We start from the raw sequence: 18,342 nt of genomic DNA on the forward strand, positions 1-18,342 counted from the left end.
GTACTGCAGCGTGGCGCACATTGTGATCTCGCATTAAAATTAACTGGGAAAAATAAAACACTCTCTTAAAAAAGTTTGAAATTGGGGTTTTCAGATGAAATTACAGCGTCCAGACTGATAAAAAAAAAAAAAAAAAAAATTAAGATGACTGTGCTGGACGAGTCGTAAAACACTGATGGTTTAACTGCAGCATTAAAAAAAAGAAGAAGAAGTGGAGAACGCTGCTGGGGAAAAAAATAAAGCGCTTAATAAAATTACACTGTTTCAAAAAGTCTAGAGTGGAGAAAGTATTGAAGGAATAAAAAAAAAAAACCCAACAAAGCCTGAGGAAAACAGTTGAAACCCACTTTAGATTTTGTAATATACTTTTCAATTAAAATAATATTGGTGCATAAAGTAATAACAGCTGCAAGTACAGCGGAGTGCACCTCATCATCAGCAGATTATCAGATTATTTACATCCTAGACAACACGGTCGGATGATTTTCAATTAGTAATAAATGCACTTAATTTTCTGACCAAGACAATCGAGCCGTTCAACAGTAAAAAGCCTGTTTAATTGCAGAATATATTGACAGTACAGTACAGCAATAAAAACACTGCCATATTGCTCCTATTTTACATGACTTACACAGCTGCTGTTCAGCTTATGAGACAAAAAAAAACAGTAATACGGTACGTGTACAGTAATGATGAGCAACACAACATACAGACAGGCTCACAGAGCACTGACAGGTGGCTGTGTTAATTAAGAAATGCACAATATTAGAATAATCATACGAGCAAAAACAAAGACACGGGAGCGTTCGATCCCTAACAGTGGCGACGTCTTCGTCACCGCCGGCTCTAAAGAAAAGGGACAGACTGGGCTGAGACGAGCGGTCACACGGGGAGCAGACAGAAAACAGCCACGACGCCCACAGACGAGAAAAAAAAAAAAACAGAAACCAAACAGAAGAATTAAAAACCAAAAAAATATGGATTACTTTGTACGTACGCAATACATACATGACATGAAATGACTCGACATTTGTTCATGGTCATTACTCCGAACTGGCCTTCGTTCACCACATGTTAACATCCTCTCCGTTACTTTGTACCACAGTTCATGTGTGTCGTTTCACTACAGAGCTTCAGTTTGTGAGTTCGGGCACCACAGCTGCTGCGTCACAGCCTTCCTCCCCCTCAGCTACCGCAGAATCCTGGGAGCAGACCTGTCGTCGGTCATTGTCTTGCGGAGCCTCACGCCCCGGCGTATTGACACCAGCATATCTTTGTCTTCCTGTGTCATGGAGGACGGCTCCTGGGGCGCACACAGAGCCGGATCCCCTGGCAGTGAGCTTTGGAAGGGGAAGTGGCCCTCACCGAGGGCGTGGGCGCTGGCTGCCAGCTCCCCTATCTTCTCCACCAGGCTGTGGCGGTTGGCAGCGAGCAGAGGGTCCTCCTCAGCACTGTGGGCGGCCATGCCGGGGGCCTGCTGGGCGTAAACAGTCCTGTCCGCCCCTCCTCCTCCTCCTCCTCCTCCACAGCCCCAAGCTGTGTCAGGGAGGCTCATCCGCTTTGGAGAAGCCCTCATGTAGTCACCACTAGATGGGTCATCAGGGTACAGAAACTCCTCGCTGCCCACGCGATGCTGCGAGGGGCTGGCATACCCGGGAGAATCTGGCACTGTGGGCGTCTTAACTGGCACGATGGGGGGCCGGATGGGAATGGGGCCGGATGTGGACGGCGTGCGCCTCACTCCAGTTTTGGAGGACGGCGTCCTGCGGATGGTGGCCGTCCCCGACGAGATGGCTCCAGAGCTGCCTGCACCGTTTGGCGTTCCCTGCAGGGTCTTACCTGCGGGCAGACCTGCTGTGCTGGCGGGCCTCTTGGTTTGGATCATGCGGCGGTAGCTCTGAGCGATGTTGCTGTGTCGCGGGATGGTGGAGGACTTGTCAAAGTCGGCCTGTCCTTCACTGTCAGCATCCCCGTTGAGAGAGTAGCACTCGTAATCAGAACCTGGAGGTGAAAGTGAATCATGAGCATGTTTCTAGAAGTTATTCTGCAGCTTGTTTACTTTAATCGTGTCAGCGCTGAAGGCAGGGGGGTATTAACTACTGAACAACACAACAATGTCTCCACATTAACACAGAAAATAGAAACTCTGGGCTATTAATGTCTGCTGAGGCTGAGAGCTGCACCTTGAGAGGGTATGGTGTCCTCGGAGCAGGACGGGGTGTTGGTCTGGGTGCTGTAGCCGCTGGAGTACTGCAGAGAGTCCCTGCTGCTCTTCTGCTGCTCCATGCTCAAACCTCGGGTCAGGACCATAGCGAGGGTACTGGCTGCTGGAGAGAGCGGCTCGCCATGCTGACACACACACACACACACACACACACACAGGACATACATAAAGATTAGCACATATTTACATATGCAATTCACCACACTTATATTCTCACAGCACAGATATTCATATGCTTAAATTTACATTTTTCACTCTTACCTTGGCTGCAATGGTTCCTGGGCCAACTCTCGCTCGGTGCGGATCATCTGGTTGCATCCCAGAATACCCCAGCGGACTGGGCGGAGCTTCAAGTTCTCTCATCTTATCCACAGACTCCCTCCTACGCTGCAGAGTGCTGGCCAGTGATGGCTCGCAGGAGCTCGACTTGGCCCAGTCCTGCGGTAGCAGAAGGAAAAATGAGACTGTCTCCCCACCGTGCGTCTGCAGCGCTCGCCATCCAAACAGGCGTGCAGTCGGTTAAACATGGAAGCCGCTGATTTGGCTCATGAGCTGGTTAGAAGCTGATGCAGACATTAGGCTATGTGAGCGTTGTTAAGTGAAGAGAGCAGTCTCAGTTTAGCGCATCTTTGCGAGGAAAGATATGAAAACTGAGCTCGATGAGCACCAGCTAAATGGCGACCGCGAGGTCAGTCGTTATGAAGGCAATAAAACACGAGAAGCAAAGAAGCAACACAAGTTTTAAGAAGGGCAAACCCAAAAGTAAAATTGCAAATGAAAACAAACCTTCCAGCTAGGAATCTTTGATGTAGGTGAGGGGGTGTTGGATCCAGGGGAGTGGTTAAATGTGGGGGACGCAGGAAGTATGACAGAGAGAGGCCTGATGGTGCCAGTGTGAGAGAAAGCAGGGCGAAAGGTACCGAAGGATGAGCATGAGCCAAACTGCGGAACAAGACAAGTCTGAGTCAGAGTGCTCAACACCTGTGAACAGTCCACGTCAAACCGCCCCGCGGCTGTCGAGTGGAGCCCACAGGCCTCTTAACAATATAGATGACAGTGAGTAATAACGCACAGCACATTGTGTGTGTGTGTGTGTGTGTGTGTGTGTGTGTCCAATAAAGCGATGAGAAGCATGCAGTACTAACCGCTGTAGGAGAGTTGCACTCGCTGACAGACTGGCAGGTTTCTGAAGCCTCAGAAGAGGCTGAGCTTGTTGATTTCTGGTAACGGGAAGATGAAGTACAAAATGGGGAGAGGAAATGGAGAGAAAGGTGTGAGAGATGAGAGATGCACAGGAAGAGGGCGAGAGTTGATGAGCTTTAGGAGGAGGGAGGTATTTTCGTCTCTGAGGGGATCTACACACACACCGCAGCCTAGACTGAAAGTAAAGTAGCCTGTAAGATCATTTATTCTGAAAAGAGCATTGCATCAGTCGGTGTGCTGGGGAGTTTGTTATGTACACTAGAAATAAGTTCAGACCGTGAGAGCCTGAATAACTACCTCAGTCCAGGGATATAACTGGTCAAGCTCTGCTGCAGCGAGCAGCTCTGGCTGAGTTTGGTTATCAAGCTCTTATTGAGACTTGACATGATTCTACCTCTGAAACACAAACAAGACTGGCGCCAGAAAACGGACGGAGAATTATTTCAGTTTCTGTGTCATGCTTCCCCCCCTGCAGCTGCACCGCTTGTGCAACGCGCGGAGCTAACAAGTCCTGCTGCAGTAACATCCCTCATCCCCTCCTGATCACAGTGTGAACTTCAGTGTGACGGCTGGAGAGACTGCTGCGGTACCTGGCTGGTGATGTCAGAGGGCATGGGCGACGGAGGCTTGGAGTGGGTGTTGGCGTCCTGGGAGACGAAGCCCGAGTCGTGGGAGGAGACGCTGCTGAGCCGATGTGCTCCAGCCGAGGGCATCTGGAGGAGGCTGCGGACAGGATATCACATCAGTGTGTGACTCTACGTGTACGGAAGATTTACATATTCATTATTTACATCTATTTACATCCTGAGTTGAAAAGTTGCACAGCATTTCAGTGTCGTCCAGCAGAGAGCAGCAAGAAACCAGCAACGATTCAGTTTACAAGAAGAAAGAAGACAAAAACTTAAAGGGGCTTTATGTAGTTTCAGTCAATAAAGATCTTCCTCTTCTCCTTTAAACTACGGTGTGCACCTTTAACATTACAATCAACTGTGTCCCGTCACAGTGGGGGGGGGTGACGACCTGACAGCAGCTGTGACGGACAGTCTGTCACATTAAAAGCGTTCCCTGCGGGGGCGGCTGGGAGCCTCACATCTGTGATCGACCGTCAGCTGTTCGAAGGATCTTCAATCATAAATGAAACTGGATGTGCAGTCGGTGCTAAACGTCCCTGCAGCCAGCCGCCACGCCAGAAACCTCTTTTAATGTGAAAGGTCGTCTTTTATAGCTGCCATCAGTCCCTGTCAGCAGCGCCGGGCCTCACTCATTGGACATAACACCCCCCCACCCCCCGCCGCCCCCGAGGCAGTGATTGGTCGGTTGTTTGTATTTTATTGTGGCGGGGACAATGCATCTCAGGAAGAGCTCAAAGAAAAAAATTATCATGAGGAAAAATAACGGTTGTGTTTTGCACTTTTCTTCTCGTCGGGTCGACGCTGCTGCACAACACAGACATCCGGGTCCAGGCTGGATAGATTTGGGTCGACAAAGGATATTTTGTTTTATCAAAAAGCTGAGTAATAATCGTTCATGAAAAATAATGTGATCGTTTACCAGTATATTTATTATAAAGAGGTTATTTTTTGTTGTCCAATTTGTTTCGAGTCTGAAAAGAGGATTCATATCCTATATCAGACATTTTTCAATAAATAAAAAAATAACATTTATTCTCTTATTCTCGAACGAAGACAAAAGGATAATTAAGTGTTCTATTAAAATGTGTTCATCATCAGTCACAGTAAATTCATTTCATAACAATACAAATACAAAGTCTACTTTATTTCTGTGCTGCGTTTGTTTTCATTTTGGCATCAGAGATCTTCTATAAAACCAGTATTCGTGTAAAATAACAACAGGACTGTGATGAAGGGTGTTTTTCCCTCCTCTTCTTGTTCTGAAACCTGTTGCGGCAGGATTTGTGTTGAAGCCGCCGAGAAAACAGCAAAAAAGCGGAATGAAAAATTGATCACAACAGCGAGAGAACATGAAGACGGCGTTGAGCGAAACAGTCCAAATGATGCAGTTCTTCTAATTTCGGTGCATCAAAGAGCATTAAAAACTTTTCCCTCCTTTGATTTGACTTTCCCTCTGAACACTAACAGCTGTCTTCACACTTTCTGCTGTCGCTCTCACTCGTCGTCGTCGCCCACGCATTTCAAAATGTGCAACCTTTCCCTCTGCGCTGCTCTCTCCCCATCTGGAACATATCTGACAATTACCATATCTCCTTAATCTTCGTCCTCGAGGATGACGCTTAAGGAGACGTGCCAAATTAAAAATGACAAATCAAATGACCTTAAATGATTCGTAACTCGACGATCTCCGTATGTCCTCGTTCTCTCTCTGCACTGAAACGCTCCTTGTTGTTCTTCGAACTCGCAACGAGACCTTCGTCTCTCCATCACATTTATTAAATGTCTCTGAATCACCGTTATATTGAGAAAATCCTGTTATACTTGGGGATTTAAAACATTTTTTTCCCTATCCATAACTCCACCGTGGCAAGAAGAGAGAAACTCTTTGACCTTTTGGCTTGTCAGAACTCTTTTACAGACTTAGTGGATGAACTGAAAAGCAATCAAGCTGAAACCAAGGTTGTTTCTGTAAAGTTCAACAGAAAAACTGACATTACGGAGATAAAAAAAAAAAAAAATTCAAGGCCAGGTCCTCATTTTACCCTCCAAACATCAACTGAGAAAGTAACAGCTTATGAACGAACTTGAACTGCATTCAAGTGTAAAAGACAGACAAAAAACAGGCGGCGGCGCTAATTGCTGCAGCTATCAGAGAGGCTGTGACAGGAAGTGTCACGTGAGCTGTTAACGTGTGATAACCAGGTTCACAGATCCTGTAACTCCACATTACGGGGTTTCATTTGTAAAGAAAAGCCTGTTTCGTGACCTGGAGTGCACCTTTTGACCTATATGCCTGATTAAATTGCTGAACTATCACGATTAGACTTCCTAAAATGTAGGATTTTGGTTCTCATGCGGGCTCACGGCTGTCAGGCTGTAATGTTTCACAGCTTTGGTCCTAATCTGGCTGTAAGAAGCTTGAGAAGTGCAAATCTGCCAGGAGCAAGAGCCGCGAAGCTGGCAAGATACACCGAGTGCAGCGTGTCGACTGTCACTGATAGTCTGGCTGAGCGCTGAGGGAGCGAGGTCACCTGGTGCACATGACAGCCTTTAATAATTCATCCCCTCTGAACACATCTGGCCCAACACACCACGTCTATATATGTACAATCACTACATTGTGTGTGTTTATTGGATGTACCTGCACATGCTGCTCTTCCTGGAGCCGGTGCTGCTCGGGGAGGAAGGAGGGGTCTGGTAGGACCAGCTGTAATCAGAACCCTTCAAGTCCCGGATCACCTGCGAGCAGCAACACATGACCGAGCGGTGACGACAACAGTGGCAACAACACAAGAGGGCAACACTGTTTCAGACAGATTGTGATAAGTTACTGTGGATTACGACTTGTTCCAACATTTCCCCAAACAGAACAAGTTATTATTTAAGCCGTGCTGAGGGACATATGAGAGGATTAATTCATTTGGAAACAGGTCAGCTCAGCCAGGCTGTGGTGAGACGATCAAGGAGGGGAGAGAGAACAGAAAACACAAAAATCCTCCCATCAACCTCTGAACGCTCTGAGGATGCTGAAGGATCTGCGTATTATTTTCTAATATTCTGCCAACAAACGTCGTGAAAAGACGAAACCTTTGACCGTCCTCCAGCCTGTCTGTTGCTCATTCATTAGTTACTAACATATAGTTTCATCTTCCAGAAAAAAAAGGTTATCTAATATCTTTAAACAGATGGTTAATATAGCTCACAGCACATGCTGGAAAAAACAGTGCATTTGTTTCCTCTGCCAGGCTGATCCCCACGTGGTGCTCTCAGGAGGATTTACAGCAGATGGATGGAGCGAGTGGAACTCAATACTCCCAAAAAATAAACCTAAGAAGGTCTTTTTCTATAATTAGGGACACCAATAAAGGTAAATGAAGTAAAAAATAAATGTTACATTGAGCTTTGAACAGACAGAAAGTACTTGTAAGTGACCATCTTCATCATTATAATTGTTTCAAACTACTTTTTCCCCACATACAAAGAATCCACAAGGCCTGTAAACACCCTTTAATGTGTAATACAATTGGCAGAGTGTTTCCAGAGTGTTAGCTTACATAAAAGAAGTCGGCAACAGTTAGAAACCAACAATATCGGCACAAACACAACTGTAGAAATCAAGCTGACTGTTGGCTCCGTAAGTTCAAATCGATGCTGTTTGTCTGTCAAATCAATCTGAAGCCAAATCATAAGATTGTGTTTGCCTCGGACATTTAAAAAACATCTGTCTGTGAGCGTTCTGATGGTTTTACCTGCTCACTGGCTGGCGGCAGCTTGTGCGGGTCTTCAGTCAGCACGGTGAGGTCATCAACAATGGCCTGCAAGTGTGTGATCTCTCCCAGCATGGCGATCTCCACGTTCTGGAGGGGGAACAACAGGACGGGGTCGAGTTAAAAACAGCCACCAGCAACGACTAGAGCAATCAGAGGAGCACATCTGTACACATCAGCGCCGTGACAAAAGGCAGAAGTGTCGCTCACCACCACCGGCTGAAGCATGTTGATGAATGTACAGTAACGGCCTCTCTCCTCCAGGAGGGCTCTGCGCACCGCCTGCTTCTCCGTCTCCTCCATCAGCAGGTACAAGTCGCTGACGTCCTGCATGGCGCTGTCCAGCTGGGGGCGCAGGTTCCCCCGGCCTGGAGGGTCGAGGGGTGGAGGAGGGAGGAAGGAGGGAGTAAAAAAAAAAAAAAAAAACATTGAGAGATGATTAGAAGACATGATGAACTGCTGGTGCGCTACAGGTCAATGCACGGACGAACAGCACACTCAGACGGTTCATGTGTGTGACGGATGACGGGACACTCGATGATGAGCTGATGCTGATGACCTGAAATGAACCCGATCAGACACACGGATGTAAACAGAATGTGTGAGAGGCGTTCAAGGCCTGCATACCACAGTGACATGAGACGATACGGAGGATGAACGAAGGCAAAGTGATTAATGAAGATGACCATGAAGATGCTTCACTGGTTGTATGAGTCGTGCTGCCAGTAATGAGCTTTTCTTTTTTTTTTACAAAACACACCCTGCAGTGTATCCTGGCATTTTTGGTTCCATCTTAAAATAAAAAGCACTCAAGGAAGGAAGATATAGTTTGAGTGAATTCAGATTTGTTGTCACGCAGAAAGCTCTCGGTGGCTCCAGCAGGCAGAACACTACATCTGTCTTTGTCTCTCATTAAATTAAGAATCTCATTTAGTCCAGAAGAAACAGGAGTTTGTGTGTTTGGTGGAACACTTTGAAACGCTTGCCGCCATCGTTGGGCCAAATGTCAGCTCGTTAAAAAAAAAAAAAAGAAGCTATTCTCACTCCGAGGAGCGACGGGTTGTCTGACTGATCGGTCGCCAAACTAGTGGAAGTTTCCTGCCATTTAGAAAAAGGAAGGCTACTTTTAAAAAACATCTACTAACTATCCGTGTGCAAAAAACTGCTGCATATAAATAGAACAGAGCCATAGTTAAAGGATGAGTTCACCCCAAAATACAAAACTGCATTCATCATTAAAGTTTTTCGTGGTTCCAACAAAACATTTCTAGAGCATCGGAACAACACAGAGTTGCAGCGTTCTCCTGAACAACTGAAGTAGATGTCGACAAGCAGAATAAAACAAAACTAAAACAGAAGTGGCTCCTTACAGCTCGTCTGGTGTAACCAATGACTCCACGAGCCGCAAGATCATAAAAATAGTTATTTTCACCGCTTGCAGTGCTGAAACCTTCAGCAACTGCAGCTGCTAAGCTAAAAGCATCGGCAGCTTTGGAGTGAGCCTGGTTTACACCGAGCTGTGTGGAGCCATTTTGTTTTGTTCTGTTGTTTTTACTCATCTACTTCGAATGTTTTGGAGAGCGCTGCAACGCTGTTCTGCAGTGAGGAGATGGTGAGGGAATTTTCATTTTTGGGTGAACTCATCCTTCTTTGTTATTTTCAAAACCTGTTCACTTACACTCATTTATTATTCTTGCTGGGAGTTAGACGAGGTTATATCTGTAAGGCGGTAACTTAGCTTAGCATAAATACAGGAAATGACGGGGAAACGAGCACGCTGGCTCGCTCTGCAACGTTACAGCAACCGGATTAATGTTTATCAGTGAACCTGAGAGAAGCAGGTGGGTGCGTTTTGTTACCTGTGGGCGGAGCTAAGCTCAAACCTGTGTGCTAAGCTAAGCTAAATTCCTGCTGGTGGTGGCAGACAGGAGTAAGGGATCAATCTCACATTTCCATGTGCATTTTCCCAAAAATAAAAAAAATAAAAACAAAAAAAAACGTCAAACAACTCCTTCTTTTAACCAAAAATGCAAAGACAGCACAGGGTTTACTTTGACTGGCAGTTTGATCTGAAGATGATCACGATGCCTTTCTAATAAAAACTATCTCATGAGGTGTTCACACAGCGCAGCAGACATACCTAGCAGCTCTACAGCGACGGGGAAAAGAGCCAGAGAGAAACAGAGGAGAGGTTTCAGAAACAGGCGGGAGGGGAGACAGAAGAACAGGCAGTGTTAGCTGGATCACATCAGGGCACACTGGAAGTTTATGACGAGGCCGTGCGGCAGGTGTAGAACGAGTCTGTGATTGAAATAGGAATTTAATCACATCCAGCAGTCGGGGCTAACGCAAGCACAGCCAGGGAGGAAGATCATTTCTTTGATTTATGAGGGAGAAGCTGACTAATCATCCAGCCTCTGAAACTGTGCCAGGCGTGTTGAGTTGATGGAGTTGTCATGTCGGGCGCGAGGCTCTAGATGGCGCCAGTTCAATCTGAACCGATTGTTAAGAGCAGAAGCCAAGACGACTCGGTAAAGTTGTACTGGGTGTTTTTATCCACAGGTTTATTAATTATCAGTTTCTTGTTCCCTTTTTCATTTCCTCACCTTTTCTTGCTTTCTTCTGGAGTTTTATGGTATCTAGCGACTTCCTTTTGATTTCCTGACGAGACCGCTTGTATTCTGTGAAGAGAAAAGAAGCCGAACATGCGTCAATTCTCATCCAATACACAGAGCTATAACTATTGACGGCGTGTGTTTCCTGCTCATTGACCTTTGGCATGGTCTTTGTCCAGCTGATTAGCCGTCTTCTTCCATTCCTCGATCCTGTCCTGGAGCGGCGTCACCAGGCCTTCCATAAGAGCACTGCACGGCAGAGAGGAGAGGCAGGAGAGTGAACGAGAGGGAGAATAACAAATAGATTTGTTTCCACGACACACAAAAGCACTCAGCGGAGAGTGGCAGAGTGAGAGGAAGGTCAAGCGGCAATCCTCCCCAAGGTAACAGAGGAGAGAAAATTGCACCGGAGAGGGTGGAGAAAGAAAGAAAAGAAAAACACAGATGACACTTACTTGGTGAAGTGGCGCAATTTTGCCTCGATGCTGCGGTGTCGCATGCACATCCTCGTCAGAGCCGAGCCCACGTCCCTGGTGGCACCTTGGAGAGGATAACAGAACAAAATTGTCACCTGTGATACATCAGGAGGACTGCGCTGAAAATCTCAGACGAGCCTCCTGGCCTGGAAAAATGTGTTTTTGAGGAGACACATCAGGAGAGGGTTTTAAAAAGGTCTAATTCTCTCATGTCAGTCAGCAAACTTGACAACCTCGAGACTTCAAAAGACGGGGAAACCAAACGAGGCGTCTACCTGAGACCGACCTCTGAGAAATCTGAGGTTCAAGGAATGTGTTTCCTGCTCTCTGGTGACATTTAACGTGTGAAAATAATAAAGAAAACTGCAGCGGCGTCAACAACCCAGAATAACTCGCCCTCTGATGTAAACTTGCCTCTCACAGAGTCTCTGCACGCCCTCTCGCCCTACATCTGTCAGCCCTCCATGTGGCTTGATGTGGTGTGACCCGTGTGATTGATAGAAAGCTCCTTTCCTTCAAAACTTTGAAGCGAGAGACGTGAATTCGTCTCTCCAGTGCGTCTGAAATTTGCTCAGATAATCTTTCCTTTACATTTCTTTGTCTGTCTCTGACTCACTGAGGAGGACCGGTGCCACAAACAGGTTCTGGTGACTAAAAGAGGGGGAAATACAGGAGAGATGTGATGCCAGAAGAAAAACGACCTTCCCCGGGTAAATCCGGGAGTTTTTTTCCTCCCCTGGTTGGAGACGTGTTTCCTGCTGCAGCCACTAGGTGGACGAGTGCTGATTCTCACAGCGGAGCCCAGAAATGTCCCATTTCTTTGTGACACACTTCCCCGAAAACTAAAATCCTAAACTCCATCCCTTTGGACAAAACATTCATTGCATTGCGTGCGTGAAGATTCCCGTCACACTGCTAAATAACAGCTTGTGTGACTTGCCTACTGTACTTTTCCTCTCTGCTGAAGTGTAATTAAAATGGGGGGTTTTACGGCGCATGAAGCCCAGGCTGACCCGCTGTCTTACCGCCGGTTCACAGGCCGGTGTAATATGTAGCAGCGCTGATCCCGTTGTAATCTGGGCCACATAGGGCTAATCTGAGTGTCTCACCACACACACACACACACACACACACACAGGGGGAAAGACAGAGGATGCCTCACAGAGTAAAAGACATGCACGACTGTATTTGTGTTCATCGTCAATGAACGTTTGTGTGCCCGTGGACAGGTGGTGTGATTTACCAACCCCCCGCCCAGTCATCCACCCTTTCCTAAGTTCTCACCCCCTCCATCCTGGAGGGAAAAGGAGGGAACCTTGTAAGGGGATATCCCTCTATTCTTCCCTGCCTGCTCTGCCTTTCCTGTTCTCTCTGTTTCCTAAACACCATTCATGCAGGGTGGACAGAGAGAGAGAGAGAGAGGGAAAACTAGCTCTAACCTGCACTGCAAAAACAGGCAAAAAAAAAGAAAGAGTGATGACACAGAGTGAAACGAAAAGAGAAAACACGACTCAAAACAGCAGGCGCCGAGTGGAGAGAGCGCTCCAGATGGTTGTCCGGTGAGATCTGCGCTATTTTCCGGCTATCACAAAAAGAAACTAGGTTACTGCCGCCAGTGGATACAACGTCACACCGCCGAGTTCAAAGAGCATCAAAACACACTGAGAAACAGATCTGGACTCCATCTCACTCCAGACCCAGATGTGTTCTGGGTCTGCGCTGCTTTTTTCTAGGTGACTGACGGGCGGGTTAGAGGTGAAAGGTCATCCAGCTGCATCACACACAGGCGTTACAACACCAGCAGGAAGTGATGGAGCTAACATGTGGGACGCCCAGCTCTTCATATAAATAGCCAGAGCGGTCGTCCGTCTTTTAAAGGACGGGTGTTGAGTATCTGTCATGTGGCGGCCGCTCTTCATGAAGCCAGGAGAGGACACGTGTGTGCAGGTTATACATCTCTCTCCCCTTAAAAGCATTACAGGAGGCCGTCCACAGCTGCAAATCAGCTCTGGCAGGATGGAGGGAGGCTGAGGGAGAGAGACGGAGGGAGAGAGGGGGTGAGGCAGTAATGTGGCCTCTTTTATCTCTCTAACAGACCTTCCCAATGTCACTGTCAGCCAGCGAGGAGAGCCCCCAACGCCCCACTCCCCTCTCCTCCCCTCTCCTCCCCTCTCCTCCCCTCTCCTCCCCTCTCCTCTCCTCTCCTCCCCTCTCCTCTCCTGTCCCATCCACACCTGCCAATTTCTTTTCCTCTCCCCTCCTCTTCCCTCCCGTCTCCTCCTCTCCTCCCAGAGGGGGATCAGCTGACAGCTACATCCTGGGGAGGTCCAGGAGCTTCCTGGCCGTGTCCGCGATCCCCGCTGGCCTCTGGCCTCGACCGGATAGACAGCGACAGAGTGATTCACTCCCACGGCGCCCTGCACGCACGCACAGGCTCGTGACAAACACTTACAAGCTGGAGGGAGATGGACGAAATATTCCTGATGGTTCTTCTTTTTTTTCCACTGTTAAAGTGTTTTTGTTTTGTGTGAGTTTATCCTGTTTTGGTGCCCTATCTGATAAAAATCTGTAATGTGTGATTTTGGATGAACTCGACCTTCTCTCCATCTATCAGTATTCGTCTTTGTAGGAGCTTGAGACCTGGCTGAAGTGCGTAGGAGCTGGGAAAGTGATTATTTAGCAGACCCGGCTGCCCCCCTGGGAGCTTTAGGGGGAGCAGTGCCGACCTCATAGCAGACACCCACACGTGCATGAATGAAGCAAAACACAGACCAGAACGGAGCGCTATTATGCAACGCAGCCATATATCTTAAGACACGGAGCAAACAACTGGGAGCAGCTTGAACAGCGAAGCAGAAATGTGTGGTTCATTATAAACAGCACCGCCGTGCATGTCGGAGGGGCTGACGGCGCCTGGTTCAATATATCCCCCACGATAAATCGCAGATCTGCTGAGCGTGTAGAGGAGTACATGGGTCTGTTGGTGGGAAGGTCAAGCCCCCCCTCCTCTCACTCTGCCGGGTTCAGTTGGGAACTTTAAGCTCCAGCATCCAGGACCAGCTCAGTGTGGTCTAAGCGTTTCGCGAGTGGTCCCATCCAGAGCTCTGGTTCTGATTAACTCGAGGGGGGAGAGGAGGAGCGTTTTAATGGGCCTGCTTTATAGGGGGCTCTCCTGCCAGGAGCCCCGGGAGCCAGGAGCTAAACTGCCACAGGCCTCGTTCCTTGATGTCTTCAACATGGGAGCTTAGCTAAACTATCTCCCTCTCTCAGCATCTGAGAACCCTCGCAGCTCGGCTCAGGTTTCATTGCACTCGAGACTACCGTGCTGGACGAGCTCCTGCTGTAGTTAGACCCGACTCCGGTTCTCCTGAGACCGTCGCTGCTCTCTCTCTCTCTCTGCTTCCTGTGTCAATAAAGCATGTTTATGTGGGCTGTAGAGTGAAAAAGGTACAGAACATCCTCACAGTTACACTGCCAGGAATATGAAGTCCTTTTTTTTTTTTTTTAGCTGCTAAGCTCTCACGCAGGAGCCGCTTAGCTAAGGAAATTCCATCATCCGTGAGACAACAGTCATTCCTCTCGTTGGCACCTCGGCTGCCGAGCTGGCACAGACAGTTGAGCCTCCTGCTTTTACCCTCCCTCGCTCATTTTAAGTGGTACAGAATGTGAACTGGCAGCGACACAGCGGAGGCCACTGATGGATGAAAAAAAAAAAGAGCTGCGGGGTGAGAAGGGAGGATGAAAGAGGACACACACTGGCTTCGGCCAGTCAGGAGGGCAGAGGAAGTGTTAGCTGGCTGCTGCAGGTGCAACAGGCACTGCCAGGAGGAACCGCCACAAAAGGTCCAGAGCATAAGATCTTTAAAAAGGAGTCGAAGGAATTAGTTCAAGTCATTAGAAACTTCAATCTTCTGCAAGGAAACAAACAAAGAAGAGACGCTGAGCTGCTCTTGTTTAGTTACGCGTCGAGCAAACACTCTGTAGCTGCAGTTTCTGAACGTTAAAAAACAAAAACTGATGAGACATCACATCAGCAGACGCTCACTTCAAAAGCGCAGCTGGAGTTCTGCTGCCGCGGCTCACACGGAGCAGACGGTATTAAAAAGTAACGCAGCCTCCCCCCCGTCGTGTCTGCTGGTTGGAGAGCAGCAGCGGATAAAACACGCGGACATCGATTATAAAACGCCTGCCGCAGGTGTGCAGAGGATGACAGACGACCTTCTGAGAAAACTCCCCAGAATCGCTCTGACATAAAATGTGGGTATAACGAAGAAATACAGACTCCTGCATTTCATTCTGTCCCTTCAGCTCCTGTGTAAATATTTCATCAGCTGAGAATATATTCAAAGTGACGGATTAAAGACGGATGAGAAGTATATTGTGCTCTGTAAACAAAGCCTGATGTGGTGTGTTGGAGTTTATTGGAGGGAGAGAAGGAGTTTGTTTGATGAAAACTAGGCCATCGCTGCTCGCGTTCCTTTGTTTTTCGTGTTCGCGTCGGATGCGTGAAGCACTGGAGACGACTTCTGTGGGAGACAGAAACAAATTCTGCACCCCGAATTCACTTTGACCGTCGAGCTGTTGATCCTGGCTCCGCTGCTGCATGTGTAGAAATAATAATATTAATAATAATAATTGCAAAATTGCCCCATATTTTTAAATTCTAGATATATTTCTTACAACGCTGAAACCAAATATGTAGAATAATACTGAGGTGGTAACCCTCTCTGGGCTTGAACTTTAAAGGAAGGAAAATAAAGGAAATAACCACAGAAGTCTGTTATTACAGCAAACATGGAGATATTTATAAAGTTTTATATCTTATACGGCCGGTCTGTGAACCAAACGAGCCAAAAGTCATTCACAGTCAAAGAAATGTGCAGTTTATCGTCCGGCTTCATTCAAATAAGATCCATCTCCAGAATCAGAACTCTGGACCGGGTCATCTTCCTGCCTCACAGTTCCAGTTCTGGCTTTTCCATCCACTGGCTCCCTGAACGATTTGGAATTTATATTATTACCGATCACTTTTTGAAGCTCGTCCGGGTTTTGCCCAAAGAAAACACGGCAGCGGACGCCTGAGATCTGCAGGTGGGTTCGTTAAGTCGAAGCTTGAATCTGAAGGGAAACGTGATCCTGCTGGAATCAAAGTGGAGGAGAAGAATCTTCCAAACTCAGTAACTTCATCTAAAATCGCTTCTTAAAGCTTTTTTTTTTTATAGACTCTCCTTTTATTCTCTCCACTGCTCTTACGTGATGTTTTTCTATTTATCATCGTTTCACTGCTTTTATTCTGTCCGTGTTGATTTTATGCAATTTTTGCTGTTTTTATTTCTTTTATTCCTTGTTGTTTGTGTTGATTCATGTGGACATCTTGTGTTTCTTGTTTTAACTTTTCCTGAGTCTGAGCTTCTTTCTGTTTGGTGTTTATTCTGTTTTATTGGCTTCTGGAGTTTCCTGCTTTCTCCTTCAGTCTGTCAGAGCAAATTGTTGCATCTGTACTGTCAATTTTACAACATCCAAATACTAACATGTTTTTAAAAACATACCTAATTAAAACAATTTAACCAGTTTAAAAGCTTCTTGTTTTGCAGAACCCAAAATGAAACATACATTTTTTTTTTTTTTAGACCTGGCCCTCCATCCTAACAGACACGGACATGAAGATCTGCTCACGTAGACGAGACTATTCTGCAAATATTCAGTGTGAATTAATCTGTCTGACATTTTCTTAATTAATTGAGCGATCATTTTGTCTGTAAAACTTCACGACGTCTTCAAACTGCTCGTTCTGCCTGAGAAACAGTCTAAAAAACAAAAGATGTTGCGTTCAGAGTGTGAAGAAACTGAGACAAGGAGCAAACTGTCACATCTGAGCAGCTGGAAGTGAACCCAGAGAGTAACTCTGACCCGCTATGAAACTTGAGAGCGTTTATGCGTGAACTTGTGCTCTTTATGTACCGAGTCTGTGGTAGAAATCCAAACAGCGTCCAGGCCCTTTGTGTCACTTCCTGTCATGTGGAATGTCACTTCGTCCTCACAACAATGCTCATGAAAGGCAGCGGAAACGACCTCAGGATCGATTGTTTCAGAGCGCACACACTCCAGCCATTGTTGTCTGGCCAGCACACACACACACACACACACACACACACACACACCGCCTCAGACAGACTGTGTGTGCGTGTGTGTGCTGTAAACATGTTCTGGAGTGCATTAGGACGAGACTGAAGCCGGAGGAGGAGGAGGAGGAGGAGGAGGAGGAGGAGGAGGAGGAGAAGGAGGAGGAGGAGGAGGAGGAGGAGGAGGAGGAGGAGGAGGAGGAGGAGAAGGAGAACAAGGAGGAAGTGATATTTTTCTCCTGGAGGAGCTTCCTGTTCAGGGACATTAATGCTGCTAAAAATAACCGCCGCCTCTCGTCCAGATGTGCTTTTTCATCGGAGCTGGAAAAAAAAAAAAAAAAAGAGGGGCGAAAACAAGAAGAGTGAGGGAAGGAGGGAAGAGGAGAAAGGAGCAAAACCCTGCGAGCCAATCAGATGACTCAGGCTGTTCCCTGCTTTTACACCCCTTCACCCCCGATTAGTTCTGCCCGTTATTTCTGCTCCGACAAAGTTCCCGCAGCTCTGCTCATTTGCAAACAATGCTGACGGTGCTGCTGGTGCAACGCTCCACCTCCCACCTGTGGCCTCCAGAGTCGAGCCCTGCAGGGAGGTTTGTTATCGTCGCTGGTGAGGAACCAGTCGGACTGAAGACGTCAGATATAAACTCTGTACTAACTTTACACATCATAATGAGACAACTTCTCCATGTGGGTGTTTGCACCAAGATGAGTTTCTTTGTGACAGAACTCTTACGCTGTTTGGACAGCAAAGATAGAAAACGTACAACGGAAAACATGGAAAATCTGCTATTCCATTGCCAGAAGATCAGTTGGGCTTTCTGGGGTTTTTATTCTTGTGTTTCACATTCAGAATCACTGTTAGAATAAAGTTTCTTTATGTTACTTCAGCGTTTCGTTCAAACTTATCACCTTACTGATCATCACACTTAAAGCAAAACTCTCGCTAAAATGCAACCAAGGCTTTTTTTGTGAATGTACCCGAGTCAAATCTTAGCAGTAGCTTGTTCTGCTCGCCGCCGTCCTGCCAGTGGAGAAGTGTCGATCTCAGAATGCATGTTAAGTCGCATTCGGAGATCGATACTTCTCGGCTGGTGCGCTTTTATACGAGTTTCGCTTTAAAGCCTTTTCAGTAGAAACCTCCGTCATGCCAGCGATGGCGGCTGTGACGCGTATCCGGCGCCTTCAACCAAGAGCCAATCATCTGCGTTGTGACAGCTGGAACTGGGAAACACATCAGCCAATCGTGTTGTTGCACTGATGCCAGCACTTGTGCAGGTAGCAGACAAACTTTGAGGGGGAGGATA

The 18,342-nt window shown here is 47.1% G+C and overlaps 1 protein-coding gene across 4 annotated transcripts in view; it reads right to left on the reverse strand.

Annotated features, from left to right (window-relative positions):
- Positions 1–541: 541 nt before the first annotated feature.
- The window catches only part of mtss1la (MTSS I-BAR domain containing 2a), a 28,435-nt gene continuing 10,634 nt past the window's right edge, over positions 542–18,342 (reverse strand). The window contains exons 4-16 of one of the 4 annotated variants that reach the window (XM_037107952.1): positions 10,897–10,981; positions 10,599–10,690; positions 10,433–10,507; positions 9,967–9,975; positions 8,037–8,194; positions 7,809–7,916; positions 6,701–6,798; positions 4,018–4,150; positions 3,370–3,444; positions 3,011–3,166; positions 2,486–2,662; positions 2,184–2,349; positions 542–2,001 (exon numbers count right to left, since the gene is read on the reverse strand). In XM_037107952.1, coding sequence (XP_036963847.1) covers positions 1,190–2,001; positions 2,184–2,349; positions 2,486–2,662; positions 3,011–3,166; positions 3,370–3,444; positions 4,018–4,150; positions 6,701–6,798; positions 7,809–7,916; positions 8,037–8,194; positions 9,967–9,975; positions 10,433–10,507; positions 10,599–10,690; positions 10,897–10,981 — 2,144 coding nt within the window. In that variant the 3' untranslated portion in view covers positions 542–1,189. The remainder of the gene's footprint in view (positions 2,002–2,183; positions 2,350–2,485; positions 2,663–3,010; positions 3,167–3,369; positions 3,445–4,017; positions 4,151–6,700; positions 6,799–7,808; positions 7,917–8,036; positions 8,195–9,966; positions 9,976–10,432; positions 10,508–10,598; positions 10,691–10,896; positions 10,982–18,342) is intronic. The other 3 variants (XM_037107953.1, XM_037107955.1, XM_037107956.1) reach the window with 3 other exon arrangements.

Source organism: Acanthopagrus latus, chromosome 8 (assembly GCF_904848185.1).
Source record: "Acanthopagrus latus isolate v.2019 chromosome 8, fAcaLat1.1, whole genome shotgun sequence".
NCBI lineage: Eukaryota > Metazoa > Chordata > Actinopteri > Spariformes > Sparidae > Acanthopagrus > Acanthopagrus latus.